Source organism: Podarcis cretensis, assembly GCF_951804945.1.
Source record: "Podarcis cretensis genome assembly, chromosome: 5".
Lineage (NCBI taxonomy): Eukaryota > Metazoa > Chordata > Lepidosauria > Squamata > Lacertidae > Podarcis > Podarcis cretensis.
In genome coordinates this window covers 17,960,867-17,974,512 of record NC_137174.1, presented here as the reverse complement: position 1 = coordinate 17,974,512, position 13,646 = coordinate 17,960,867, and the positions used below count along the sequence as shown (strand labels likewise).

Genomic DNA, 13,646 nt, shown 5'->3' with positions numbered 1-13,646 from the left:
TAGTGTTGGTGCTGACCTTTAAAGCCCTAAACAGCCTCGGTGCTGTATACGTGAAGGAGCGTCTCCACCCCCATCATCCAGCCCAGACACTGAGGTCCAGCGCTGAGGGCCTTCTGGTGGTTCCCTCGCTACGAGAAGTGTGGTTACAGGGAACCAGGCAGAGGGCCTTTTCAGTAGTGGTGCCTGCCCTGGGGAACACCCTCCCAGCAGATGTCAAGGCAATAAACAACTATTTTACTTTTAAAAGACAACTGAAGGTGGCCCTCTTTAGGGAAGTTTTTAATGTCTGACGCTGTATTATTTTTAATCAGTTGGAAGCCACCCAGAGTGGCTGGGGAAACCCAGCCAGATGGGCGTGGTATAAATAATAAATTATTATTATTATAAATTATTATTATTATTATTTAAAAAGCCACTTCTGGAAATATAGCAGAAGTTCAGTGCTTATTTCCATGTTAATTGCTTCCAGGGGAAAAAAAAATCCATTTGCCACCCTATTCACCCAGAAAATCGTGAACATAAAGTGATGAAATGTGGAGCAGTAGACAACCATAGAGCTCTTTCCTGCTGTTTTTGTGGGTGAATCATAGTGATACAGAAGGACACATGTGCAGAAAGCATGAGGGCATGTCAATGTTGTCCAGTGATGTTTATGCTTGTGGCATACCACGCTCAATGTTTTGAATGAAATTTAGTGCAACATGGCAACATACTGATCACAGAGCCACAGTTCCATCACACAACAGATACTACAGTGTGAAAGGAACATACAGTGGTACCTCAGTTTTCGAACGCCTCTGTAGTCGAACGTTTTGTAACTCGAACGCTGAAAACTCGGAAGTAAGTGCCTCAGTTTTCGAATGCACCTTGGAAACACAGCTTCTATTTTGAGTTTTCCGTATTGAGGCTTGTGTTTTGAGGCTTCCGCTTCCGGTTTTTGGTTTTTGAATGTTTCGGAACTCCAACGGACTTCCGGAATGGATTATGTTCGAAAACCGAGGTACCACTGTAATAAAATTAGACAGAAGCTCTCGTATTATAATCAGGAAATTATAACACAATATTCCCCAGGTTAAAACGAACCCTCTGTTACTCATTGTTTCCAGCGTTAAATCCAGTTATCCACCTTTTTGCAGCAGTTTTAATTAAAAATAAATAAATCCTCATGAACATGTGCCAGCATTGTAGTGCAAATTTCTCCTAGTAGGTAGTTTTAACTAATGCAATCAGTTTCCCCATTCATTATAATTTCTGTACGGTATTTCCACAAATATGTGCATTTTTATTTGCACTTTCCACCAACAGATGCATGCCCATGCACGATGGCTGCGTCACAACATTTGGGAAAGTGAACATTTCAAAGTATAATTGTGTTTCAGTATATATATATATATATATATATATATATATATATATATATATGGTGCATTCATTTTCTCATTGAAATGCAAACAAAATAAAATATCTCTCCCACCCTTACTTTCCCCCTACCTGGTCAGATAGCTGAGGTGACAGCATTAATCAGCTGAGTGGTACAGGGAGGGAATGCAGAGGCTTAATCTGAATTCCCTGCTCCCATTTTTGAATTGCTGATCGGTGTCTCACAGTACAGTCACTGATCAGACTAGGATTCTTTTGTTCAGCAGTCATTTGCACGCAATTTATCATCCAGTGAAGGATATACATCTGTGGGTGCCTGCTTCAGTGTTCAAATGTCTTCTAGCTGGATCTCAGCAAGGAACAGTTGACAACATCCCAATCATTCACCCGGTGCTAGAAAGAACAAATCCATTACTTATTGGCACTTAAGACAGTCACCTCTGCAATTTCACCTAGTTGCACAACTGTTTTTCAGGTGTTGTTGCCCCCCCCCCAAAAAAAAACCATGACGTATTAAACTGAATAACGTGAACAAATTTGAATTGATTATTTATATCTCCTTGCTGCTGGTTTAAATGAGGTTTTTAGTACAACTTCAGGGGCTTAGACTGGACTCAGTCAGAATCAGAGATTGCACAGATGTCTCAAAGAGCTTAAAGAGCAGGGAAATGTTGGTGACTAATCCGTCCATCTATATTTAGAACCCTGACTGAAAAGAGAAAAGGCATTTACAGGCAGGAAACAGTTCTGCGTAAAACAGGACCTACACTGCACCAAAGGGAGCCATGAGAAGGATACAAATGTCTGAAGTATTAGGCTGGTTCACACACTTGTGCTCTTAATACGAACAACTGAAAAATCCATTGGTGGTTTTCGCATGTGTGAATGAGTCATTGGAGAACTTCCATATCACACCAGGGAGGGATTTTTTGGTGGAGTTCACTATACACATTTGTAAACTTTTCTACAGAATATAATGCAGCTCTGGGGGCTGTGGCTGGGCTCAAATGTTCATCACCCCAGCTTAACCAGTGGTCAGGAAAGATGGAATTTGTAGTTCAACAGCATCCTCCTCCTCCTCCTCCTCCTCCTCCTCCTCCTCCTCCTCCTCCTTCTTCTTCTTCTTCTTCTTCTTCCTCCTCTTCTTCCTCTTCTTCATATACTGCCCTCAGGGAGTCTCAGGGAGGTTCACAGAATAAAATCAAAATATAAAACCACAAAATACATAATCAAAATAAAAACAACATCCCCTCAAACAACAACAACACCACATTTAAAAAGGGGGCTCAAGATTGAAGAACACTGAAGTAAAGGATGCTCAGCTAAAACATAAAGTCTGAAAACATCTTGTTTATTTCTGTCTCCCTCCCCCTTCCTTTCTTTAAACCAGTAATTCCATCAAGTTGGTGAATCTGTGCTCAATATTTATTAGCACGTGGCTAACAGCAGCTGGATTTATACATTTGGTAAGTATTTGGGTTGTTTTTTTAAGGAAAAAAACTTACTTGGGGATGTTCACATTGCTATTGCCATGTGACATAAAGCACTGACATAAATATAGATTAAAGAATTTTAAGAGGCATCAAGAAGCCATTTCACACTTTCTGTGATGGCTCAGGTACACAGCTGGCTGTAAAGGAGAGCTGTGTCCCCATTCCCCCCCCCAGACGTGTTGTGAGCATGTGCCAATAATCCACAGCCATTTGAAGATTCCTGATACATACCTCCAGATATTTTCAGGAACCTCTTTCCTCTTGGTGAGAAAAGCTGCTTGGGAGGGGCAGAGGAAAGGATTAAACCTTCGCTCCCACCCTGTGGGTCCTCCCCTCTCTTGGAAGCCATTATTCATTTGCACAACATCAATCCATGGGGGGGGGGGAGCCATCACAGAGCAACTAGTACTGTGCTGTTTGGTCCTAGAGGTTGAAATAATTCCACAATCACAGGAGTCTTTTACTGAGATTGCCATTAACAAAATGTAACCACTAGGTGGTAGTGTTTGCTTAATAACAGCAAGAGGGGAAAAAAATGTCACCAAAGGCAATGCATGAAAAAAACACTGTGTTCTAACAAGCACTTTATATGTTACTAATATTTAAGAGAGAGGGGGAGAAAATATTTAAATGATACTTTAATTGTTATATAAATAATGCTTTAGTTTCTTCCTTAAGTCAGCATTCAGCAATTCTTTTTGAGGCCAAGGCACAAATCACTTGAGGCACATTACTTTAACAAACATATTCCCTTGGTAAGGGCTAAATAAATCTCTTGAATCCTAATGCTCTGTTGAGTCATACATGGCTGAAACTCACATATATGGAAACCTTTTCCAGCTAACAAGTTGGTGGGAATTGATTCATACGGACCATTTCCGTTCACTGAGTGACAGTCACTGAATCTTTGTTGCGGCAGTGGCCCGAATGTTTCAAATCCTTCTCTGCCTCTGCAGCCCCAGAAAATCAACACCTGCTACTGCGGTGGGTGGTCAGAACTCTAGCACTGGCTCCCAGGACATGGGAGTTGCTGCCACCCTGTTCCTGCTCAGGAATTTGTGCAACTGCTCTGGTCAGTTGTGAGCAGCACAGTGGCCGATTATTATTGCAACAGACGGTGGACGCAGGTGTGCCAAAGTTTGCTATGGCTTGGGAAGCCCTGCAGCTCAGTGATAGAGCATTTGCCGTGTATGCGGAAGGTCTCAATTTCCATCCACAGCATCTCCAGGTAGAGCTTGGAGGGGCCTCTGCCCGAAAAATTGGGGAGCTGCTGTAAACAGCAATGAGCAGGATGGATTGATGGTCTGACTCAGTAATAAGGCAGCTACTTATGGGAAAAAGTGCCTTATATTGCAGTAATAGCTTCCCCAGTTGTCTTGTGCATTAGTCATTGCATTTCCATCCTGCCCTCCTCCAGAGTTTTGGGGGTAGGGCTTGAGCCTCTGTTTTATCCTTACAGGTATCCTGTGAAATCAAGTCACCTTAGAAATAGGGATTGGCTCAGAGATATTCAGTGGTTTTTTTTGGCTGAATAGAGATTTGTGCCTGGGTCTCCCCAGTGTAAATCCAAAACCCACAACTGCTACACACCGGTCCTGCTTTCTGAACGCCTGCTATGTGAAAATTCACTTATCCAAACTCAGGCAATTAGTACCCAAACCTCGCTATACACACACAGTGGATTCAGATATCTGGACAGAGCATTATTTTATTTCCCCCTTGTTTGCCTTTTGCAGGTTGACTGAAGAACAGAGGGAAGGAGAGGAGAGGGGAGCAATCAGACAAACCAGAGGGTTGTTTTTTACTTTGGGCGGCCAAAATTCCATAGTCGGAAACACATTAAAAATTTCCCCATAGGAATCAAGAGAATTTGTCAACTCATTATGCAAACACTTGCTTAACAAATGATTTCCAGGGAACACATTGTGTTCAGATAGCAGGACCTGTGTATATGTAAAATAAGGGGAACACTCTTATAGTGTTTTACTGTCTTTATTTCATTCAAAATCCCAACAGCCCCCTGTAACGCTGCTACTAATTGCTAGCTAGAAATAAAAGAATTTGCCTTCAGTCACCCAATGGCTGCTTACCTTCATGCAACAAAGCTTTGTAAAGGGCTGTTCTGTTCTTCAGCCTTGTGGGTGTCTGTACACCTGAATCATTCATCTGCTGTTATTCTTTCATTGTAGGTGGAGAACTCAGGGGATCCATGGGAAAACTTCCAAAATAACCAAGCGCTTACATATTGGGAATGTGTTTATTTACTAATGGTTACTATGTCCACTGTTGGTTATGGAGATGTTTATGCAAAAACAACCCTTGGTCGCCTTTTCATGGTCTTCTTCATCCTCGGGGGACTGGTAAAATTCTTGTTATTTTCTGCTGGATTTTTTCTCCTTAGTGTAGTAATTATAATAAATTGATGAGTAACGAAACATTTTTATTTTTAAATAATAATAATAATGTATGCACAATTATCATTATGCAGAGCTGTTGACTTATAACTAAACTATGACTGCGGTGGTGTGCTCAAGATTATAATGCATGCAGGTACACAAAGTGCCTTAGGAGTTCTCAGTATGAACTTTCCAGTTAGCGGTTACCGGCAGTGCATTAATTTGGTGATTATGATAGCAATAATGTTAACGTTAGCTGCGGTTTCAAGAACCCTCCCCACCCTCTGTGTTCCTTCCCAATATTCCAACAAACACTGTGGCTTAGGACCACCTTTAAAGAGCCGCTTGCCCGTTCCAGACAATGGCAAAACTGTGTTTTCTTTCATTTCGACACATGGCAACCATACAAGGAGTAACATGGTACTAACTCAGGCAGTCATTGCCAATTACCTAAGAAGAGTCAGTCAAGTATGTCTCTGCTGTGCTTGAGGAGCTGAGTAAGTACACGCTGAACGACGAGAAGGAAAATATTTGCATAGATAGGTAGATGTACATATCTTGTATCTAATCAAATTGCCTCTTTATTTTTCTGTCAATGCTAAAGACAATGCGGCAACTGTTGCAATTTTTTTTGTCTTAAATTGTCTTAAACAGCACCCTTAGCATTATGCTTTTCATTCCTTAAGGTAAGTAACTTATCGACTTCAATCCACAATATATGTAATGTACATATATGCAGTCACTGAAGTATTTTTTTAAATCCTCTCACATATTTTTGTATATCTTGTATACATCTCTTTCTTGGGGATGTTGCATCTGCTAAGTGCATTATAAATGCAGTATTTCATACGCATTTATTTCCAAAAGAGGTGCCGTATTTGTGTGCCAAAAAATGAGGCCAAGTTCACTGGCAGCAGCTCTTAGAAGTATCCAGCCACAAGCAAAATGTTTGTTGGACAAAACATGGCAGATTCCATTCCCCACCATCACCCCCCTGCTTTTACATCTTTACATGTTCTTATCAACTTTTTTAAAAGACAAACTTTTAAAAATACGTTTTAGTTACATCTTGTTCATTCTCATGTGTGTGGAGGAAAGCCTCTGCTACCATCCTGTTTTCTTTGGTAACGGGGAGGAACCCCTCGTCTTTCTTTTATAAATTAGCACCATCAGCTAAGCAATAATACATATTTTAGTTTGTTTTGTCTTGGTGGAGGTTTTTGGTTTTTTGGCGGTGTATAACGTTTGAATATCCCCGCTTGCCCCTTTTCAGAAAGTGTTAGCCATGCAGCTGCACTTTATCACTCAGATGCCACTCTGACCTCATTTTGCTCTTGGCTTCTTTTTTTTTGGGTTTTTTGTTTTGTGTGCCTTTCTCCCTCTTTTGACCATTTTCTTTAGTTGACCAGACATGCATTTCTTTTGAGACCCAACATTTATGTCAAAACCTATTTGTTTTAATTTTATGGCGGAAAAAACCCTTTTTAAAACCTTTTTGAAGGGGAAAAAAACACCTTTTATAGATCTAAGTCTTTTGCATTTTCAGATCTTAAAGATGATATATCTTAAAATATTCATCATCCCCCTTTCTTTGGCCTCTCTTTTTAGTCTTTTCTTCTGTCTCCTATCTTCTTCCTTAGGCCATGTTTGCCAGCTACGTCCCTGAAATCATAGAGTTAATAGGAAACCGCAAGAAATATGGTGGTTCCTATAGTGCGGTTAGTGGAAGAAAGTAAGTATTCCAAGAGGCTCTGCTGCCTCTGGTGCAGTAGAACACTCTCTGCATGCCATTTTCTTTTTTTGTGCTTTTGTTTCACGCATGTAGGCAATGTTTGCGCGCTACGTGCCAGAAATTGCTGCTCTCATCCTTAACCGGAAGAAATACGGAGGGACTTTTAACTCAACCCGAGGCAGAAAGTAAGTCCAAAAAGAGACGAAGACCAGGTGTGCTTGTGTGACGTTAAAAGAACCTGCCATGGTGGTGACATCTGACTCACGGACACACCCTGATATGCACTCTCTGTCTGTCTCTCTCTCTCTCTCCCCAACGTGCCATTTTTGTGTGTGTGTCCTGTTGACATCAAATGTCGTTTCCTCCCTAAGTTGTCACACTGCATATTAAGAGACCTGGGCCATGCTAAGGTACAAGTCAAAGTGGTTTCCCCTGTTCTCTAAAGGAACTACTGGTAATGCTAGAACTCAGTTAACACAGTCTGGAAGATGACCCTGCTATTATTAATTTGAAGTCAGTGTATAGGACTAAGATGTTTGTTGCGTCAAATATCTCCATGTCAGTGAGGGGTTACTTCTGTGGCTGCTTTTTTCTGAACACTCACATCCAAGCTACTTGCATGGGGAACGTTGTAAGTGAACCAGCTCCCATGTTAATGCCACAAGAGACCATATGGATTAATCTCCATTCAAGGCATTTGCAAAACTAGCTTACATTTTCTATCTCTCCCTGAAAATGTGTTTCATTGGTGATAGTGGGACATACTTAAATATTTTCAAGTGACTCTGACATTGATGTTGAGATAACTCATGCCAAAAGTACTGTCAGATGCAGCCCTTCACTGATCTGATTTTCTGCTGATAATCTAATTTTTATTTCAGTTGGGTTTTTTAAATGACCCTTATTAACAGCAAGCAGAGTTTCTGAAGATTTGTCAACAGTTGACAAATCTGAACAGTTCAGCCAGGAAATCAGACCACAACTTGTGTCCGTCTCCAAACAGAATCAGTGTTATCTGTAAATAGAGAATAAATACACATATAACATCAGCACTAAAGTCCCTTTTTGGGTGGCAGAAACATTTAATGATGTAATGATGTGAGTTCTACTAATTTTCAGAAATTAATTGCACTAAATTCACATCTAAAAATTATTGGTTACCTTAAGCATACCATTAACAAGAATTTGCCTCAGAAAATCTGAACAGGGCCTTAACCTTTCCCAGTTGCACCCTGTTGTATCTTCATTCAGTCTCCTTGTTTCCTTTCGTCTTCAGTCCAGTATATGTTCTGCCATTCCATAGCAAGAGATGGAAAGAGCTTGTCTGCTAACCCAACATTCAACTCACTAGTCAACAAACTAAATTCCCATTTGCTGTAGCAGATAGACCATAGAAAAGTGAACTTTCAAACTATTTCCTTTTAATGAACCTTGTTGCCGCTACTCTTAACCCACAAACCACATTTTCCCATTGTGTGGTGTCTTTTTAAGGGGGGCGGACAGGAGGTGAGAACTACTAGTTCTGTGTCGCTTTTTGATGTGATGTGAGCATGATGATATTGGATCCATCCCTCTTTGCCTCCACATCTGACAAACTCCAAAAGACCTATAATCTTATCCTAACTCATTCCAAACTAGTACTTCTTTGCATTGTCTATGGCATTCCAGGATTTTGGAATGTCCATCTTTAGATGCAATTTATTTAAATAGTTAAATACTGTGAGATTTCTCTCTCTCCTTTCCCTGTTGAAGCTCATGTGACGAGCCCAATCCATTGAAAAAATGTTGAATCCTAATGCTGTGATGGAAGTTTTCACAAGTACAAACCCTGTTAAATTCAGACATTATTTGAGCCCTGAAGTGTATCCTCACCAATTCTAAACATGAAATTTAGCTTTGGGATTGAAATGCCTCTGAAAGAACTTAAAAACAGTAGGTAGAATCCTGCATAAGTCAGTTACAATAACTTCAGGCTGTTAATCAGAGACTGGGTTTTTGAATGCTCTGCTGCATTAAAACAAAAGCCTCTGCATGTGTAAAATAACATTTTTTATTACTATATAGAATTGTAGAATTGTTGAGAAGGAAGGACCGCAAGGGTCATCTAGTCCAACCTTCTGCAATGCAGAATTTTTTTACATATTGGAAACATAGGAGAATATTCAGAAATATGACATTCCTTGCCTGCAATCTGAAGTAGTACAGGCCAGAATTCTATCACCTTATTCTGCACTATGAGAAGAAAAGCTATAAAGTCCAATGGAATGCCGTGAAAGGATTATTTCATTCGTTACTTCGAAGTCCAATTCATTTCAACAGGACTTAATCATTCTGAACGTCTCTTCTAGTGTGTTTTTGGTGTGTGTCTCACCTCTCATTTTTACAGGACTCGTTGACCCAGTTTGCTCATAATGCTAAGCCAAACTGTGGTTTAGGGCAAATGAGCAAACATAGGTTCCCAGAGACGGCATCATGTCCTCTTTCTTCCTCCTATGTTCCTGCTGATGCTGTGTTGCTGTAATGCAAGTTAGCCTTACATTCAAACCTAGAGCCATTGTCTTTTCTTGCTGAAGACAAGTCATGAAATTGTAGCCACAGGTTACATGGTTTGTCTGGGGGAGGTAAACCATGATTCCAGGTTCAGAAGTAATGCTAATCAAACCACGGTTTAGCTTACAGTAGCACCAGAGGAAGAACATAATGGCTGTGATCTTCTCCTTGGGGGCCCACACATTCACTTGCTCACACTAATGTGGTTTGGCTTAGTGTTACATGTGAAGAGGGCCAGTGTTAAAGGTTGAAGGTGTTTCATTTTTAATCTGGTTTCCCTCAGTGTTAAAGGTAAAGGGACCCCTCACCATTAGGTCCAGTCACGGACGACTCTGGGGTTGCAGCGCTCATCTCGCTTTACTGGCCGAGGGAGCCGGTGTACAGCTTCCGGGTCATGTGGCCAACATGACTAAGCTGCTTCTGGCAAACCAGAGCAGCACATGGAAACTCTGTTTACCTTCTTGCCGGAGCGGTACCTATTTATCTACTTGCACTTTGACGTGCTTTCGAACTGCTAGGTTAGCAGGAGCAGGGACCGAGCAACGGGAGCTCACCCCATCGCGGGGAACTGCTGACTTTTCTTTACTCTTGAACAAGTTCAGGTCTTCATAATGCATCCAGTCAGAAATAAGCCCCTCTCAGTTTAGTAGGCCTTGTTCCCAGGGAGGAATGAATAGGATTGCAGTTGAAGTTTAAATGTTGAACAAAGTACTTTGATGTAACAGGATTATAGCGATATCTCATCCATTTACATTTTGCCCTGATAAATAGAGTTTTCAAGAAGCTAGTCTGTAAGATAAGCTATTTTGTCACTGGTACCCAGCAGTGCTCTGTTGTCTCTAAACCTAGACCTGATCTTCAAATTCCCACTTCCTGCTGATTCTTAACAACTAGCTCATAGGCTTCACTGCTAGCTTGGGGGCTTGCTTAAGTCCGTTTTGCCTCTGGGGGCTTTTGCTTTCTTTTAAACATACTCTATGTTTGTCTCCGTTCATCTGCTTCTATTTGCTTGTATATTTTGTTGACTGAAGCCGAACTCTGTCATCAGTGCACAGACTGTTCAATTTAACTTTATGCATTGTTTCCTGGTTCAAAAAGCTAATTTCTAAATACTTTGGAGAAGCCCTTTGCTCACGTACATCTTTCATCAGAGCACATAAGCTTGGGAACAGCACAGTAAAAAACCATTAGCATCTTACGTTTGATATTGGTTTTGCAGTCAGTAGAACAAGATTGATGAAATGTTATGTTTGGCCAAAAATTTGAGTTTTCCTTTGGAATTCAACATTGAGAGAATGGGTTGTCAGAACCAATAAGTTTTCCATTGCATGGGATGGGAGGCATGTGGTAATAATTAGCAATATAAGTCTTTAGCTGAGCAGCTCAGCAAAGATTCTGGCAGCAAACGTAATGAGAAACTACAGTTCTGCAATTTCTAATGTCAAAAAGTTTCCAGATAAAATTGAATGCATTTGCAAAATCTGGAGCCGCTAAACTTTGTTGAAAGATGTTGCTCAGAGTCCTAAAATTATGTGTGCATTTCCTTCTCCCAGGAAGAAACATACATTAAGCGCCTTTGTTTATACATATTATTTAAGTATATATATATATATATTTAAAAATGCCATGCAGAGTTTAAAGCATAAATAGGCTTATATGGCAGCAGGCTGCCGTTCTGAAGACAGTATAGTTTTGATCCATAATGCTTTAAGGCTGTCATACCATGCACACTTACTAGAGAATCTTCAGTGGGGTTTTACTTCTGAGTCAACAGGCATAGGTTCATTCTGCATGTTGGCATAAAAGCAGAGCTTTCCAAACTTTTTATGTTGGTGACAGACTTTTTAGACATGCATCATTTCATGACACAGTAATCCAGTTTTACTAATAAACCAGAGGTTAAACTAACCCCTTTCCAGCCCCAGAAGTAGCACAGGGAGCATTCACGCAACACACCTACACACTGCAGCTGACACACTAATATGTCACGACACACAGTTTGGAAAATTCTGGCATAAAGGCTTAGAGCAAGCCTTCACAACTCAATTACTGTATTTTTCGCTCCATAGGGCGCACCAGACCATAGGGCACACCTAGTTTTTAGGGGGAGAAATAAAGGGGAAAAAAATTATTCCCGCCCCACAGCCACAAAGAGCAAAGAATCCAAGACAGCCAGCGGGATGGATCCCGCTGGCTGTCTTGGCTTCCTCTTTAGCCATGCGCAACCTCTCCAGCCGGGAGAAGCTGCATGCGGCTTTGTCCGGGAGCAGAGGCAAGGTTGCGCAGCCTTGCCACCACTCCCGGAGCTTGCAGGCTGGGGGAGCGCTCTGAAGGTTTGCGGATAGCTGCCTGAAGCCTGGAGAGCGAGAGGGGTTGGTGCGCACCGACCCCTCTCGCTCTCCAGGCATCAGCAAAAGCCTGCATTCGCACACACATTTCCCCTTCATTTTGGGAGGGGAAAAAGTGTGTCCTATAGAGTGAAAAATACGGTGCCTACCAAGCCAAATGTAGTTCAGCAGTATTGTTTGACCTGCCTGGTGCTTGACAAGCACTCACTTTCTGCAGGCCATAAAATTAGAGACTCACTGAGCCTCTGGTGGACCATCCCGCATAGCTTGTGGATTGCATTCCGTCTGGTGGGACTCAAGTAATGCAGACCTATGTTAGAGACTATTTTTGTCCCTATCACCAACATGATCTACAATTTGTACTGAAAGTACTTAAGAGAAAGCTGATTTAGCTATGTGTTGTGAGTGAAGAAGTCTCTGATTCAAACTTTGCCTGAGCCATGAATTTACTTAGTGATCCTCAGTAAACTGCTATCTTCCAGACTTAGTCCACTCTCACCTACAGTATAATAATACTGTCCAACCATATCAGCGTTGTTGTAAGAGTTATGGAAGATAATATGTGAAGTACTCTGGATACACTAAAGGTTCTTCATTAATAATCAGTCAACAAGAATAATAAAGGATAAGCAGGAATCCTACTAAGTGCTTGAATGGTTAAAACCAGCAACAGGGCCCAACTTGCCCTTTAGAACTTGGTGTTTTCAAATACGGAGAGAGTAAGGTGATTGGTTCACTGGCCATTGATGTCACAATGTTCCACCTCTCTGTATCCAAGGAGTCTGTTTCTTACCTAGGGGATGGGCTGTTTGTGCAGCTCTCCCAGGTGAAAGGGTTGCATTTCTGTACCTCTCCTGCCAATGTGGGGTAGCTGTTTAGAAGGAGGAGATGGTTGGGGCAGATTCACTGCTTGTGGACATTTAGGTTCATATATAAACTACTCCACACTTTTCAGACCTCCTTCTTGTTGGATATTGTGAAAGACTAGGTATCTTCTTGGAACAATTTGGGCAAAGTTGTGTTTGATTTGATAGGGATTCTTTTGGTTAATTCTACTCCCTGTTTTATATCCTCATACTGTTATCTATTAGGCTTTTGTTGCCTGCTGTGAATGTTCATGATAGGGCACAATGCAATTGTTATTGATTATCTCTGGAGTTTATGGGTTGTCAGTATTTCTTATGAAGCGAGATATATATTAAGTCTTTGCAACTCCCTCTCAATAAATCTGAAATTTGTGATTTTTCCATCAGTGTTTTCATTGGCTCCTAAAGTGAAGCAGGGCCCCAGTTATGTTTTTGGTTAATGCAGATTCTTTCAGCTTCCAAGGCAGATCATGTAGGAATAATGAATCCCACAGTGGTGTGGCTTGAAGCATAGGATACCAGCTTGAGTGAAGCCACTACAAGTGGAGATCATGGCGATGATGGAAAATATGTTGGTCATAGGCAAATGTTCAGTATGTGCTTTGCTTTTATAAGATTATAGGTTCTGCTTTTGATATCTCCTATTAAAATAGGTCACAAAGAGTCGGACACAACTAAACGACTAAACAACAACAACAACATTAAAATATGTGGTAACAAGTTAGGAAGAGTCATTGCATGAGTTCTTGGAGAACAGCTACCACCAGTCAGAACAGATAATCCTGTCCTAGGTGGACAACAACAGGTCTATCCGACAACCACTGAGGCATACCACAGTTTGTGTCGCAGATGCAGCCCAGTGGCTAAAACTGTAGCTCTTG

General features: G+C 41.2%; 1 protein-coding gene across 15 annotated transcripts in view; it reads left to right on the top strand.

Annotated features, from left to right (window-relative positions):
- The window catches only part of KCNMA1 (potassium calcium-activated channel subfamily M alpha 1), a 559,506-nt gene that overhangs the window by 350,535 nt on the left and 195,325 nt on the right, over window positions 1–13,646 (top strand). For 14 of the 15 annotated variants that reach the window (XM_079976987.1, XM_079976997.1, XM_079976996.1 and 11 more), the window contains exons 7-9: window positions 2,771–2,846; window positions 5,063–5,233; window positions 6,910–7,001. In XM_079976987.1, coding sequence (XP_079833113.1) covers window positions 2,771–2,846; window positions 5,063–5,233; window positions 6,910–7,001 — 339 coding nt within the window. Of the gene's footprint in view, window positions 1–2,770; window positions 2,847–5,062; window positions 5,234–6,909; window positions 7,002–7,094; window positions 7,187–13,646 lie in introns of all 15 variants that reach the window. The other variant, XM_079976992.1, reaches the window with a different exon arrangement.